Source organism: Oenanthe melanoleuca, chromosome 6 (assembly GCF_029582105.1).
Source record: "Oenanthe melanoleuca isolate GR-GAL-2019-014 chromosome 6, OMel1.0, whole genome shotgun sequence".
Classification (NCBI taxonomy): Eukaryota; Metazoa; Chordata; class Aves; order Passeriformes; family Muscicapidae; genus Oenanthe; species Oenanthe melanoleuca.
The window spans coordinates 34,311,154-34,327,829 of NC_079340.1; the positions used below are offsets into that span (position 1 = coordinate 34,311,154).

Consider the following 16,676-nt stretch of genomic DNA (forward strand, 5'->3'; position numbering starts at 1 on the left):
GTGGGGACGGGCACGGGTGGATGGGCACGGCAGGGGCGGGGGGTCCTTGGGCGGCTCTTAACGCGGCGCTGGGCTCTGCTTGGCAGGGCGAGCGGCTGCGGGAGAGCGGGGAGAGCGCAAGGGGAGCGCAGAGAGAGAGCGAGGGGAGAACAGGGAGAACAGGGAGAACAGGGGGAGCACAGGGACAGTGCAAGGGGAGAGCAAGGGAAGAGCAAAGGGAGCGCAGGGAGAACAGGAGAAGCACAGGGGGAGCGCAGAGAGAGCGCAGGCAGTGCAAAGGGAAGGCAAGAGGAACGCAGGGGGAGCACAGGGAGGGCAAGGGGAGCACAGTGGGAGAGCACAGGGAGTGCAAAGAAAGCGCAGGGGGAGCTCACGGGGAGCGCAGGGGGAGCTCAGGGAGCGCAGGAGGAGCTCAGGGAGCGCAGGGGTGCCGGGCCCATGTCGGGGCGGCAGGAGGAGGCTCTGCCCGCCTGCTTTGCGGGGCTGGGTGCGGGCAGCCCGCGGCCGCGGCAGAAGCGCGGCGGGATGTTCTGCAGCGTGGAGGATGCCTTCGACAACAAGACGCTGAACTTCGCCTCGCTCGCTGCCTCCGGAACAGCTACACCCGTCGGGGGGCAGCGCCGCGACCCCCACCCGGGACCGAGCCCCGAGCCCGAGCCGGGTCCCGCCGCGGCCGCGCTGCCCCCGAGAGCGGCTCCGGCTGCGCTGCCCGACGGCTGCCGGCAGGTAACGGGAGTGCGGCGGGACAGGGGCTGGGGGCGCCGCTGGGAGCCAGCCTGGCCAGCACCGCGCCGGGAGGGCCAGCGGGGACCTGTCTGTCTGTCTGTCCTGCTGCCGTCCCGTTTCGTCCGGTCCCGTTTGTCCCATCCCATCCCATCCCATCCCATCCCATCCCATCCCATCCCATCCCATTATCCCATCCCATTATCCCATCCCATTCCATCCCATCCCATCCCATCCCATCCCATCCCATCCCATCCCATCCCATCCCATCCCATCCCATCCCATCCCATCCCATCCCATCCCATCCCATCCCATTATCCCATCCCATCCCATCCCATCCCATCCCATCCCGGCTCTGAGCAGGGCACGGCCCCGGGCCCGCTGTTCTCTCGGGGGTCTCGGCTCCCCCCGCTCTGTCCGTGTGCGCGGCCGGGCGGGCGGGGGCGCGCACGCAGGCGGGGGCGCGCGGCGGGGGCGCGCGGCAGTCCCGCACACGGCGGCGGAGGCGGCGGCGATGTCGCAGCCGGGCAGGAAGAGCGCGACCCGCACCGCGGTGAGGGGTCCAGCAGCGGGACCGGGGGCTGCGGGACCGGGGGGCTGCGGGGCTGCGGGCCGGGGTCGCTCCGGAGATGGAGCGGGGCGGGCGGTCTCGCACAGCCCGGGGTGCCGGTGCCGGTGCCGGTGCCGGAGCGCTGCCCCGTGCAGCCGCCCCGCTCCGCTCCTTTGTTGCGGGGCCCGGCCGGAGCTCGGCGGTGCCGGCGCTTTGTCCCGGGTTTGCCCCGGCCGGACAAAGGCTGCGGGGCTGCCCCGCGGTGCCCCGGTGCCCCCGGGGCGGGAGACGCGCTCCGGGATCGCTGTCACCGAGGGATGGGTTTGCGGTGTGGGCGCATCTCTGCCCTCCCCTGTTCCTGCTCTCCCCAGCCCGGGTCCCCCCGCGGCTCCCCCGCCGCGCTGCGTGGGAGGGGATTCCCTTCTCCCTGCAGGAGTCGGGACAAATCGTTCGGTTGCGATGCCTGGTGTTTTGTTTTCTCTCCTGTCGCTGGCTCGCGGCAGAACTCCCTCGGGAAAAGCGCGATGGGTGCGGGAGCCGGGGAGCAGCCGCGTTACGGGGATGCGGGAGCGGGTCCGGTGTGGGGATGGGGTGAGGATGAGGATGGAGTAAGGATGGAGTAAGGATGGAGTAAGGATGGAGTAAGGATGGGGTCGGGATGAAGACGGGCCCCACAAGGGGAGCAACACTGGGGTTTCTTTTGATTGATGCTTTTGATTGATTGGGACAAGAGGAAACAATAGAGACAATAAATCCCTGACAGTTAAAAAAAAAAAAAAAAAAAAAAAAAAAAGAGAATGCAATTCTTTAATTTAGCTTCATATACCAGTGATGCTCTTTTAAACAAGCCCCAAAATGTTTCCGGGCAGTTTTGCCTCAGGACCCGGCTCTTTGTGGAGCAGCATCTCCAGGCTGTGCTGCCACGTGCTCGGGCGTCCCTCGGCTGGTTTTGTGCCCAGCCCCTGCTCTTTGTGTTGCCCATTTCAGCACTGGGAGTAATTTTTCAAGCAATAGCAGAGAGCAGGAAAGGAATCCTCTGAAATTAGGCTGCAGCTCCACATAGACATCAGTGCTACTGCTTCCTAAATTTCCTAGTTAAAGATTCTGGGTGAAGATTCTGCAAATCTGGAAACTGTGCCACTGTCTGGCTTTGAAGTGAGGCGAGTGCTCGAGGCTTTATCTGCCTCTGACTGTGAGAAGGGATGAATGGCAATAAATTACCAGGTTAATGAGATGCACTGAGAAGCCTCAGCTGGAGCTGAGGGAGGAGGAAAACGGCTCAGCCCCCGGTGCTGGGGGTGCCCAGGGCTGCCAGGCTCAAGGCACAGTTTCATATGGTTCCCCTTGCAAATGTAGTTATAGAATAGTCTGGATAGTCACTGAACTTGAGTGATTGGAAGGAAAATATTAAACCTAGATTTACTTAAAGCTTGGAATGAGTAAAGTGGAATCCAAACCAAGGAATCTTTAAAAAACTGGTTTTTTTTCCCTATTAGAGTGACCAGATTCTAATCAAAGGAGGAAAAATTGTCAACGATGATCAGTCATTTTATGCAGACGTTTATGTGGAGGACGGCTTAATAAAGTAAGTTAAAAATTTATATTTGTTAATGTAATTTCTTGGAAATTCGGATTTGAACAAGGTTGCTTCCATAATTTTTTTTCTTTAAAATCTTTTAGAAAAATAAAGGCAGCATTTTAGTGTCAGGAAAGAGCTACAGCTGGAAAACTTGAGAAGCACTGGCGGCAGAGCTGGTTGGGCACCCTCATTGCAGAGGGGCTGCCGGCTCAGGGGACGCTGTTTCCTTGGCAGGCAGATCGGAGAGAAGCTGCAGGTGGCGGCGGGCGCCAGGACCATCGACGCCCACGGGCAGCTGGTGATGCCGGGCGGCATCGACGCGCACACGCGGCTGCAGGCGCCCGCCCGGGGCATGAGCTCGGCCGACGGCCTCTGCCAGGGCACCAGGGCGGCGCTGGCAGGAGGCACCACCATGATCAGTAAGGGGCAGCCATCCCAACAGCTTTCTAGCAGGAGTCACCCGGCTGGAGTCGCTGCAGGGTGTTTATATTCATAGCACAGAAACGTCCATTTCTGCTGGGCAGACCAAAACACCACAGAGCTGATCGAAGGTGGTGTGAAATGTGCAGAGCTCCTTCCCTTGCTGCACATGGGTATTAAAAACACACACCTGTATTAAATATGTGTGTCTGCTGCTGCCTCATCTCATCAGAGAGCAAAACAGAACAACACTTTAAACACCTTTTAATGTGTTTTTAACAGCTTTGCAAGTGTGGGGTTCTTTGAGTTTCTTGGCTTTAAGCACAGGCTCCATTTTTTTGTTTATGTGAAATGGTTTTGCTCTCTGCTCCTGTCCCATTCCCAAGAACCACCCCCAGGCACTCACAGTGCTGTGCTGGCCGAGACAAAGGTGGCAGAGCCATAGTTTGGGGTCTGAACTCTTGCTTGTTGTTTGTTGTCTCTGTGTCTGGGAGATCTGTTCTCTCTGCCCGGGAGCAGAGCTGCCCTGCAGTGCCCGCTCCCCAGCAGCAGCTCTGCCAGGCCAGCTGCCCGTGTGCCCGTTCCTCACATGGTGTCCCCGTCCCTCACGCCCTGTCCCCGTCCCTCACTCGCTGTCCCCATCCCTCCTGCCATGTCCCTCACTCCCTGTCCCCTGTCCCTCACTCCCTGTCCCCATCCCTCACATGGTGTCCCCATCTCTCCCGCCGTGTCCCTCACTCCCTGTCCCGTCCCTCACACTGTGTCCCTGTCCTTCACTCCCTGTCCCATCCCTCACATGGTGTTCCCATCCCTCCCGCCGTGTCCCTCACTGCCTGTCCCTGTCCCTCACTCCCTGTCCCCGTCCCTCACTCCCTGTCCCTGTCCCTGTCCCTGTCCCTCACTCCCTGTCCCCGTCCCTCACTCCCTGTCCCCGTCCCTCACTCCCTGTCCCGTCCCTCACTCCCTGTCCCCGTCCCTCACCCCTCCCTCACACGTCCCTCACTCCCCCCATCCCTCCCGACCTGTCCCCATCCCTGATGCCCTGTCTCTGTCCCTGTCCCGTCCCTCACTCCCTGTCCCCTCCCTCCTGTCCCGTCCCTCACTCCCCCCGTCCCTCCCGCCCTGTCCCCATCCCTGATGCCCTGTCCCTGTCCCGTCCCTCCCGCCGTGTCCCCGCAGTCGAGCACGTGTGTCCCGAGCCCGGGGCCAGCCTGCTGGCCGCCTACGAGCAGTGTCGCGGCCGCGCCGACAGCCAGAGCTGCTGCGACTACGGGCTGAGCCTGGACATCCCGCGCTGGCACGACAGCCTCCGCGAGGAGATGGAGGCGCTGGCCAAGGACAAGGGTAAGGCACGGACCCGGGTGGGCCTTGGGAACGAGGGAACAGGAGAACCTTATCTGAGTGCTTAGCGAAAAATTCTGAAACCATTATCAAAATAGAAATGAGAGCAGTTTTCAACTGTGGGGCTGAGAGCAACCATGTGAACGTTTAAAGCCTCTTTCCTTTGTTGAGGTAATGCCAAATGCCACAAATACCAGAGAGCCAGCACACATCCTGTTCCAAGTATGGCAGGAAAGGTTTAGAGATAAGGTTTATAGATAAGAAAGCAATAAAACATGGTAATGTAGCGATTCCTATAGGTTGCATGCAAATATTAGAGAATTTGTATTTTGTAGTAGATTGGTTAATGGAAATTAGAATATTCAACACAGAAGATGATTTATTGTAAACAGGAAAATCGCTCTCTTACCTCTCTTACTTCACTCCTTTACTTCATTCTCTTACTTCCCTCTTGAATCTGTTAAAACTCCTGCTACCTCCCAGCAGGGCCCTTTATACCCATGCCCTATATAATAAACTGCAATCTTCAAGGCCAGAATATAGAGAGCACTGAGTTTGTCCTGCCACCATCCCGACTCCCACACCCAGGGATGCACAGGCAGCCACATCTCCCCTTCAGCTGGGAGCTCCCCACACCTGGCCATTGTAAGAGTCCATCTAAAAGGAGGGGACACTGGCACCAGGTTCCTGCCATAGCACCTGGCTCTGTGCCCTCACCTTTGGGCAACTAGCTGCCTGCTCATGGAAAGGGGGTTTGGAAACTAAAGGAGTGGTGTTGGCCACCCTGATGTGATGTACAGAGAAAACATTTAAATAAAAACCTCCAAGACCGGGCTTAGAGAGGGAAACTCAGTGTTGCATAGTGGTTCTGTTGTGCCTGTAGCTCCTGTGCATCCTGAGGTGTCTGTGGGACATGGCTGCCTGGAAAGCAGGAAAGTAGACCAAGCAGCAGGGATTCATGCATTCATTAATACCTATTGCTATGTTTGGAGCTGTATTTTCCTTCAGATATGCTAATGCAGAGCTCAATGTCTTCAGTGTAATTTGTAGTCTTGCAAGCAAGGGTTTAATTGGTCAATTACCATAGAAATTCCCAGTGAATTTCCTATTAAAATGCAGAGTGGCTGCAGTAATGGAGCTGTTCCTTGGAATATGAAATACAGCTGTAATTTGATCATGGTTTGGTATTGCTTATTGCCTCTATCCATACAAAATACAGCAGCAATTCATAGAATCATGGAATGCTTTGGATTAGAAAGGACCTGATCCCATTCCCTGCCATGGCAGGGACACCTCCCACTGTCCCAGTGCTCCATCCCCAGTGTCCAGCCTGGCCTTGGGCACTGCCAGGGATCCAGGGGCAGCCACAGCAAATCTGGGCACCCTGTGCCAGTGCTCACACCATCCCAGGGAACAATTTCTGCCCAAAATCCTGTATAAATCTACCCATTGTCAGCTTAAAGCCATTGCCTATGTCCTGGCCCCCCATCCCTTCTCCCAGATTTGAGGATAAGCCATAGACTGAAGCCAGCACTGGAGGAAATCCAGCCTGGGAGTGAGGCAGCTGAGTGTGCATTTGGAGCAGTCACAGAGGGCACCCAACCCCAAATGATTATCACAGGGGTTTCATTTTTTGGTTCAGGTGCACCATAAAGGACAGGTTTGTTGTCTTTCACAACTCCCAAGCTTTGGGGTCAGTGCTTGTGGGGACATTTCCCACATCAGCCCTTGGCTTTGCTCTGGTTCCAGTGTAACCCTCGCCAGCAGAACCCCCGGCTCAGCCCCCCTGCCCAGCCCACCCAGGGCAGGGACAAAGCCACACGTGTGTTTTCTTTTCCCAGGTGTGAACTCCTTCCTGGTGTTCATGGCCTACAAGGACAAGCTGCAGTGCACCGATGGCCAGGTAGGACAGGGAGTGCAGGGACAGCCACAGCCTCACCTGAGCCAGGGGGTGCAGGCTGACCTGGGCACCCGCTGTGCCTGGCAGATGTACGAGATCTTCTGCGCCGTGCGGGATCTGGGGGCCATCGCCCAAGTGCACGCCGAGAACGGAGACATCATCGAGGAGGTGCCGGCTGTGTCCCCTGGGAGCTGGGACAGGGAGTGGGGAGGGGAGCCCTGCCCCTGTCTCTGCTCCTGCCCCTGTTCCTGCCCCTGTCCCTGCCCCTGCCATGTCCCTGTCCCTGCCCCTGCTCCTTTTCCTGTCCCTGTCCCTGCCCCTGTTCCTGCCCCTGCCTCTACCCCTGCCCCTGCCCCTGCCCCTGCCCCTGCCCCTGCCCGTCCCTGTTTCTGCCCCTGCCCCTGCCCCTGTTCCTGCCCCTGCCCCTGTCCCTGTCCCTGTCCCTGTCCCTGTCCCTGTCCCTGTCCCTGCCCCTGTTCCTGCCCCTGCCTCTACCCCTGCCCCTGCCCCTGCCCCTGCCCCTGTTCCTGTTCCTGCCCCTGTCCCTGCCCCTGTTCCTGTCCCTGCCCCTGTTCCTGCCCCTGCCCCTGCCCCTGCCCCTGTTCCTTTTCCTGTCCCTGTCCCTGTCCCTGCCCCTGCCCCTGTCCCTGCCCCTGCTCCTGTCCCTGTCCCTGTCCCTGTCCCTGTTCCTGTCCCTGCCCCTGTCTCCTGCCCCTGTCCCTGCCCCTGTCCCTGTCCCAAAGCCTTGCAGGGAACAGGACCCTGTGCAGCAGTGTGTGCAGGCAGAGGAATGTGCAGGAGGACCAGGGAGTCCTGTAGAATCATCAGTGTCCCCATGGAACTTCACAGGTGCTTGGGTTCCAAAAAGCACTTTGGGGATTCCTAAGGGTGACTGACTGCCTTAAGTGATTCTTTTTCTCATTATCTGTTGTGTTTAGGAGTTTGGGTTACTTGAAAAAATCGGGAGTTTTGAGGCTTTTACAGTAATGTCTGTGACATTGGCAGTATTTAACTCCACCACCAGCACTGGGGAGTTCCCAGGTGTCAATGTCTCAGCTCATGGGCCTCATTTTCCCTTTTTACTTGCAGAAAAGACAGACTTGGCTCCAGCCTCAGTCAGACTGGCAGCTCCTTTAGCGTGTGGTCACGCCAGCATTCAGTCTGGTGTGGGAGGAAGGCTGGACTGAAAGCCAGATCCAATCCTTCAAATGGGTTTATTTGAACAAACAGGAGAGAGGCTAATTCCCACCTCCTGGGATTTGATGTGGAAGCCTGTTCCTCAGCTGGCTGTGCAGCTTGAAGTGACCCCAGGCAGCTCAGAGCTGCAGCAGGTTCTGTAAGCTGCCAGCATGGTGACACCTGAGCCCTGGGGACAAACTTGGAGCAGATCTGTGACAAAAATACAGACAAATCAGCACCCTCTAAGAGCAGGGTCCTTGAAAGGATCCTGTGGGATCTGCTCCGTGGTGTTGGATAACAGCCTTGCATTAGTGCCAGCTGACTGGGGGTTAGTGATACAGAGCAGTGCAGAGGGGACAGGGGAGGTGTGTGCTGGACATCTGTGTTCAGATAACACTTGAGTGACCTGGGACATCCCAGAGCTCAGCTCAGCATCTGTCACCGTGGGTTCCCTTCCCTCTGTGCCACATGTGACATGCAAAGGGACAGGAGTGCTCAGGAGAGGTGGCACTGGCTGCACCCCAGTGACATTGTCACATCCCTGTGCCCAGCCCTGCCTTCTCCAGGGGCTCCTGAGCAGCTCCAGCAGCCTCAGGAGCTGGGGACCCCCTGTCCCTTTGCTGGAGCCATGTCCCTGCTCTGAGGGACACAGCAGCTCCCACGCAGGAGCATTCCTGCAGCAAGGACAGGTCTCTGGAAGTGCCCCGTGGTGGGTGGGGTGTCCCAGTGCAGTGCCCATGAGCCACCTGCTCAGGGGTTCATCACCTTCACCTGCCCTCAGGTGGCTCTGGACAAGCTGTGCTGTGTCCATGGCGCCCCAGGCAGGCCGTGCCCGTCCCTGACTGCTCTCTCCTTCCTCCCCAGGAGCAGAAGAGGCTGCTGGAGCTGGGCATTACGGGGCCAGAGGGGCACGTCCTGAGCCGCCCTGAGGAGGTAACAATGCCAGCCCTCGTGCTGAGCTCTGGGCCTGCTGTGCAGAGGGGCTGGGACACCTGTGAGCTGGGACACCTGTGAGCTGGGGTACCTGTGTGTGGGGACACCTGTGAGCTGGGATACCTGTGTGCTGGGGTACCTGTGAGCTGGGACACCTGTGAGCTGGGATATCTGTGTGTGGGGACACCTGTGAGCTGGGATACCTGTGAGCTGGGATATCTGTGTGTGGGGACACCTGTGAGCTGGGACACCTGTGAGCTGGGATATCTGTGTGTGGGGACACCTGTGAGCTGGGATACCTGTGAGCTGGGGTACCTGTGTGTGGGGACACCTGTGAGCTGGGGTACCTGTGTGTGGGGACACCTGTGAGCTGGGACACCTGTGTGCTGGGATACCTGTGTGTGGGGACACCTGTGTGCTGGGACACCTGTGAGCTGGGATACCTGTGTGCTGGGATACCTGTGTGTGGGGACACCTGCGAGCTGGGACACCTGTGAGCTGGGATACCTGTGTGTGGGGACACCTGTGTGCTGGGACACCTGTGAGCTGGGACACCTGTGAGCTGGGATACCTGTGTGTGGGGACACCTGTGTGTGGGGACACCTGTGAGCTGGGACACCTGTGAGCTGGGATACCTGTGTGTGGGGACACCTGTGTGCTGGGACACCTGTGAGCTGGGACACCTGTGAGCTGGGATACCTGTGTGTGGGGACACCTGTGTGCTGGGATACCTGTGAGCTGGGATACCTGTGAGCTGGGATATCTGTGTGCTGCGATACCTGTGAGCTGGGATACCTGTGAGCTGGGATACCTGTGTGTGGGGACACCTGTGTGCTGGGATACCTGTGTGCTGGGATACCTGCATCCTGGCACACCTGTGTCCTGGCACACCTGTATAATGGGATACCTGCATCCTGGCACACTTGTGCCCTGTTCTTGTGCCCCCAGGTGGAGGCAGAGGCCGTGTTCCGTGCCATCACCATCGCCAGGCAGGCCAACTGTCCCCTCTATGTCACCAAGGTGATGAGCAAGGGTGCTGCAGATGTGCTGGCTCAGGCGAAGAGGAAAGGTAACGTGGCCTGCACGGGCAGTCCCTGAGCCCCTGACTCCAGCCAGGAATCTCATGCTGGCTGTGAGCTCTGATAACTCCTCATCCTCTGAGCTCCCCCAGCACTGAGGCTCCCGCTGGTGTTCATGCTCCCGTGCTGGAGCTAATTGCTTGGAGCTGGGAAGATTGGAAGGGATGTGTTGGAAACTGTGACACTTCCATCTTGGCAGACACAGCTGAGAAACGGGGAATAATCCACTTGTGATCATTTGGTGTGAACTGAATGAAAAGCAGATGTGGAGCAAGCTGCAGATTCTGGCTGGGGGTGGAGAGGGAAGGGCTGGGATCAATCCTGTGGGGAGCAGGGTGGAAGGGGGAGCTCGGTCAGAGCTTCCCCTGCCTGGTGGCTGCCAGACAGACACGGGTTGGGTTTAAAGGAAGGCGTGGCAGCTTGCAGGAACGTGTGCCTGCTGTAGGGAGAGGACAGACAGATGCAGAGCTTGCAGTGACAGTGTGTGCCCCATCTGAGATAATCTGAAGGATTAGCAGAGCCCGAAGCGCAGGGATGCTGCAGGAGGGGGAGCTGTGCTGTGCTCACAGCAGGGCTGTCTGTGCCCCTGCTGTCCCTGTGCCCTGCTGTCCCTCCTGCCCACACACTGCCCTGCAGGCACCGTGGTGTTCGGGGAGCCCATCACCGCCAGCCTGGGCACCGACGGCTCCCACTACTGGAGCAAGAACTGGGCCAAAGCCGCCGCCCTGGTCACGTCCCCGCCCGTCAGCCCCGACCCCAGCACGCCCCATCACCTCAGCACTCTGCTGGCCAGGTGGGTGTGTCACAGCTGCACCTGCACCCTGCCCACACCCAGGGATACCTTTCCTGGCTGAACCCACAGCCCGGGGTGCCCCCCAGTCTGCCCAGCGAGGGGGCCGGGGGCCACCAGTGCCCCCCTGAGCCTGCCCTGTGCCCTCCCCAGCGGGGACCTGCAGGTCACGGGCAGTGCCCACTGCCCCTTCAGCACTGCGCAGAAAGCCGTGGGCAAGGACAACTTCACCCTCATCCCCGAGGGCACCAACGGCATCGAGGAGAGGATGGCCATCGTCTGGGAGAAGTGCGTGGTACGTCTGCAGCCTGGGGGCGAGCTGGGAGATGTGGGGACACTGAGATGTGGGGACACTGAGATGTGGGGACACTGAGATATGGGGGCACTGAGATATGTGGGAACACTGAGATGTGGGGACACTGAGATGTGGGGGCACTGAGATGTGGGGGCACTGAGATGTGGGGGCACTGAGATGTGGGATCACACTGAGATGTGGGAACACACTGAGATATGGGAACACTGAGCTGTGGGAGCACTGAGATGTGGGAGCACACTGAGATGTGGGAACGCTGAGATGTGGGAACACTGAGATATGTGGGAACACTGAGATGTGGGAACACTGAGATGTGGGAACACTGAGATATGTGGGAACACTGAGATGTGGGAACACACTGAGATATGGGAACACTGAGATGTGGGAGCACACTGAGCTGTGGGAACACTGAGCTGTGGGAACACTGAGATGTGGGAACACTGAGATGTGGGAACACTGAGATATGTGGGAACACTGAGATGTGGGAACACTGAGATGTGGGAACACTGAGATGTGGGAACACTGAGATATGTGGGAACACTGAGATGTGGGAACACTGAGATGTGGGAACACACTGAGATGTGGGAACACTGAGATGTGGGAACACTGAGCTGTGGGAACACTGAGCTGTGGGAACACTGAGATGTGGGAACACTGAGATGTGGGAACACTGAGATATGTGGGAACACTGAGATGTGGGAACACTGAGATATGTGGGAACACTGAGATGTGGGAACACTGAGATGTGGGAACACTGAGATGTGGGAACACTGAGATATGTGGGAACACTGAGATGTGGGAACACTGAGATATGTGGGAACACTGAGATGTGGGAACACTGAGATGTGGGAACACTGAGATATGTGGGAACACTGAGATGTGGGAACACTGAGATGTGGGAACACTGAGATATGTGGGAACACTGAGATGTGGGAACACTGAGATATGTGGGAACACTGAGATGTGGGAACGCTGAGATGTGGGAACCCTGAGATGTGGGAACACTGAGATGTGGAGCACTGAGATATGGGAACACTGATATGTGGGGGCACACTGATATGTGGGAGCACACTGAGATGTGGGAACACTGATATGTGGGGGCACTGAGATATGGGAACACTGATATGTGGGGGCACACTGATATGTGGGAGCACACTGAGATGTGGGAACACTGATATGTGGGGGCACTGAGATATGGGAACACTGATATGTGGGGGCACACTGATATGTGGGAGCACACTGAGATGTGGGAACACTGATATGTGGGGGCACTGAGATATGGGAACACTGATATGTGGGATCACCCTGAGCTGTGGGATCACCCTGAGCTGTGGGAGCACACTGAGCTGTGGGAGCACACTGAGCTGTGGGATCACCCTGAGCTGTGGGATCATACTGAGCTGTGGGAGCACACTGAGCTGTGTGAGCACATGGCAGCTGTGCCTGTGCTGGGCTGTCACTGCCTTGTTGATCCACACCAGCCAGAGGGCTGACACTGTCTAGACACTGCTGCAGCTTCAGAGAGCTGCTGAGAGAGACTGAGACACACAAATGCCTTCACAAGAGACTGAGACACACAAATGTCTCCACAGAGTCTTCAAAGGCTGCTGTGTAGGAACCACCCTCTGCTCTCGCAGTCACAGGAGTGTCTCCAGCACTTTCTCCCCAGCGTGATGAGTGTTCCTGTGCCCTGGTGCTCACCAGAGGCCTGGGGAGGTGCCTGGGGAGAGGGTGTCCCTCCCAAAGGACATGGCCATGCTTCCAGCTGCCTGGTCACCCCAGGCCCCAGAGTGGGGACAGGTCTCAGTGTCACCTCAGGGTCTGCCTGGCAGCAGGGCTGTGATCAGAGGGTGGGATCAGTCTGTGTCCCTGCACCTTCCCTGCCAGCAGCATCCCTGGGGGCTCTGTCCTGCACCCCCAGAGCAGATGTCCCTGTGCAGACTGCAGGAGCTTGGGAGCCAAGCCACCCTGGAACCTCTCTTAGGTGGGCTTTGTTCAAAGAGAAATAAAACCTTTCTGAAGATGACAAGTGAAGATGACAAATAGCACTGGTTAGGTTCACTTCCAGCCCTTCTTCCCTGGGCTGTCCTTAGCCCTCTTCAGTGATCCTGAGATTCCTGTGCAGGAGTTGGAGCCAGCCAGAGAGGATCTTGTTTTCCAGAGACTTCAGCCTCAGGAGTCCAAGGGAAATAAAACTTGTCTCTGGTATCTTTATCCCGCAGGGACCAGGCTCATCCTCACATCCCCTTCCCCTGTGCCAGTGCAGACCTCACCCCCATGGGCATGGGCTGGGTCCTGCCCGTGGGACAGCCCAGGGGACAGGGACAGGGACAGGCTCGGGGCTGTGTCCAGCTGGGATGTTTCCTCACCCCTCCCCAGGTCCCTGGGAAGATGGATGAGAACGATTTCGTGGCGGTGACCAGCACCAACGCTGCCAAGATCTTCAACTGCTACCCCAGGAAGGGGCGCGTGGCTGTGGGCTCCGACGCAGACCTGGTGCTCTGGAACCCCAAGGCTACGAAAATCATCTCAGCAAAAACCCACAATTCGGTAAAATGTATTTTAAATCGTTTTCTGGGGCTGGTTTTAGAGGCAGAAGAGATCTGAAAGCAATGCATGTCCTTATCTAGATCGGATCATTCAGCAGGGGAGGACCTGTCTATATGGGGACACTGATGAAGGACCTTGCATTTGCTTTTAAAAATACTGGGAAAATATCCTTTTATTGCTGTAAAGGGTGGGATTGGTACTGGGTCACCACTCCAAGGCAGTCGGAATCTGATACAGAAATCTTAATGTCAGTGTATTTACTGTGGACTAGAAAAATGAAAGTGCTGAAGTACTGAACTATTGCTAAACTGTAATGTGTATTAGTTGTAGTTTAAAATTTATTAAACTATTGCTATCATTTAATATATAATGGTATTCATCTTAATATAGTACATCATTTAAATATTCCATAAAGAATATATAAAGAATATAAATATAATTGAATAAAAGCATTAAACTATTGCTGTAGTTTAATATGATTGGTTTTAAGGTTTGTTTTCTCCATTCCAGTTTGCTTCCTTTGGATTCTTGTTATTTGTAATATGAGGGGTTGGTTAGTTCTGACTGGTGGTGCACGAGGAGCAGTGTACAAAAACGGGAGGCATTGTTGGCCTGAATATCAGGGTTTGCTTTTTCCAGAACGTGGAGTACAACATATTTGAAGGCACCGAGTGCCACGGGGTCCCAACCGTGGTCATAAGTCAGGGAAGAGTTGTCCTTGAAGATGGAAATCTGAATGTCACCCAGGGCTCCGGCCGCTTCATCCCGAGGAAGACATTCCCTGACTTCGTTTATAAGAGGATAAAGGCAAGGAACAGGGTAAGGAGAGTTTTATTTGCCATAATCCCGTGGTTTGATGGGTCTGTCCGTGGGTCTGTCCGTGTGTCTGTCTGTGTGTCTGACCCTGTTTCCTGTGCAGCTGGCCAAGGTGCTTGGTGTGCCCCACGGGATGTCCATGGGTGTGTCCGTGTGTCTGTCCGTGTGTCTGACCATGAGTCTGTCCGTGGGTCTGCCCATGTGTCTGTGTGTCTGTCTGACCCTGTTTCCCTGCAGCTGGCCGAGGTGCTCAGTGTGCCCCACAAGATGTACAATGGGTCTGTCCGTGTGTCTGTCTGTCCATGTCTCTGATCCTATTTCCCCTGCAGCTGGCCGAGGTGCTCGGCGTGCCCCAGGGCATGTACGACGGTGTGTTCATGGGTCTGTCTGTCTGTCTGTCTGTCTGACCCGTTTCCCCTGCAGCTGGCCGAGGTGCTCGGCGTGCCCCGGGCCATGTACAGTGTGTCTGTTCGTGTGTCTGTCTGTCTGTCTGACCCGTTTCCCCGCAGCTGGCCGAGGTGCTGGGCGTGCCCCGGGCCATGTACGACGGCCCTGTGCACGAGGTGCCGGCGAGTGTCAAGGCCGTGGCTCCCGGCGTGGCCCCGCGCCCCGCGCCCTGCGCCGGCAAAGCCGCGGCGCCGCCCGTGCGCAACCTGCACCGCTCCGGCTTCAGCCTGTCCGGTACGTGGGGCTGGGCTGGGCTGGGCTGGGCTGGGCTGGGCTGGGCTGGGCCTGCTGGGAGCCTGGGCTGGGCTGGGATGGGCTGGGATGGGCTGCAGAAAGCGCAGCTCTGCTCACTGGGAAAGCAGTTTGTCCCGGTGTCGCTATATGCGGAGAGCGGCCTATAACGACAGATGACTTCTTAAGCAAGAGAAGCGAAAGAAGCATTTTATTGAAAAACTGAATATATTTATAGAGTGATTCAAAAGCTTTAAACAGGACAGTAATTCATTGGACAACAGGAGAAAACATCTCCTGTCACGTACATCACGAAACTGTCTCTCAGTCAACACCAGGTACAAATCTCTGTTTATTAATTCCTTTCTGTTTACCAGAAAGTTATCACCCTGGGAAAGGCTCAGGCCGGAGCTGAGAAACTGTCTCAGCCTGGGAAACATCCTCCCAGCCTAAGAAAAAGAACTCAGAACCTTAGAAAAGGCCTGGCAAAAATCTGCCTAGGCCTTCAGCAGTGTCCACATCCCATGGCAGCAGCCAGGGGAACAAGAGCAGCACAGAAAGCTCTGGAATGTTCTGCAGTATTTATGTAAAGGCACAAAGCCTGGCAGGGGCTCTGTTTGCAGGAGCAGGGACTCAGCATCATTCCTTCTGCAGGAACCTGCCCAGCAGCTGTCAGGAGCTTGGAAAACCAATTCCAATTTAGGGCGAAGCTCTGCTGTTAAATGACTTCCACCATGCTTTTTAGCTGGTTGGATCAGATGGGTCCCATATTGTTTGATAAATGTTACCAGTCCCCACATTTTATTATATGCAATATTTATTTATAGGAAAGCCATTTATAAATCTCCCAGAAAGAAATAATGAAAAGTGAAGACGTTCAGGCAAACGCAGCCATTCCAAACTGTGCCATGCTCATAGAGTGTCTGAAATTACATATAATGTTATTATTAGTATTTCCTGAGGAGATGTTTTATGGTTGTGGCATGTAAAGCAGCGGGACTGCCCCGCTCTCTGCTCTCCCCAGGGTCACAGGCCGATGACCACATTGCCCGGCGCACGGCGCAGAAGATCATGGCCCCGCCAGGAGGGAGGTCCAACATCACCTCGCTGTCCTGACACCGTCCTGGTGCTGTCCTGGTGCTGTCCTGACACTGTCCTGACACCGTCCTGGTGCTGTCCTGACACCGTCCTGACATTGTACTGACACTGTCCTGGTGCTGTCCTGGCTCTGTCCTGACACCATCCTGACACTGCCCTGACACTGCCCTGACACTGCCCTGACACTGTCCTGACACTGTCCTGACACTGCCCTGACACTGTCCTGGCTCTGTCCTGGCTCTGTCCTGACACTGTCCTGACACTGTCCTGGCTCTGTCCTGACACCGTCCTGACACCGTCCTGACACTGCCCTGACACTGCCCTGACACTGTCCTGACACTGTCCTGACACTGCCCTGACACTGTCCTGGCTCTGTCCTGGCTCTGTCCTGACACTGTCCTGACACTGTCCTGGCTCTGTCCTGACACCGTCCTGACACCGTCCTGACACTGCCCTGACACTGCCCTGACACTGTACTGACACTGTCCTGGCACTGTCCTGGCTCTGTCCTGACACCATCCTGACACCGTCCTGACACCGTCCTGACACCGTCCTGACACTGTCCTGACACTGTCCTGGTGCTGTCCTGACACTGTCCTGTCACCATCCTGACACCGTCCTGACACTGTCCTGGCACTGTCCTGGTGCTGTCCTGGTGCTGTTCTGGCACCATTCTGACACTGTCCTGACACTGTTTTGGCACTGTCCTGGCGCCGTCCTGGTGCTG

General features: G+C 56.7%; 1 protein-coding gene across 2 annotated transcripts; it reads left to right on the forward strand.

Moving 5' to 3' along the window:
• The first annotated feature begins 438 nt into the window (after positions 1-438).
• Positions 439-16,034, forward strand: DPYSL4 (dihydropyrimidinase like 4). Of its 2 annotated transcripts, none has more exons than XM_056494818.1 (14): positions 439-726; positions 2,770-2,858; positions 3,087-3,271; positions 4,452-4,616; positions 6,455-6,516; positions 6,601-6,681; positions 8,557-8,625; positions 9,574-9,694; positions 10,341-10,497; positions 10,648-10,789; positions 13,187-13,357; positions 13,997-14,176; positions 14,683-14,854; positions 15,876-16,034. In XM_056494818.1, exons 1-14 carry the CDS (start codon positions 439-441, stop codon positions 15,965-15,967), a joined length of 1,974 nt encoding a protein of 657 aa, XP_056350793.1. In that variant the 3' UTR covers positions 15,968-16,034. The 2 variants fall into 2 exon arrangements, with proteins under 2 accessions (XP_056350793.1, XP_056350794.1); XM_056494819.1 differs by lacking the exon at positions 439-726 and adding an exon at positions 1,204-1,276.
• Positions 16,035-16,676: the final 642 nt, after the last annotated feature.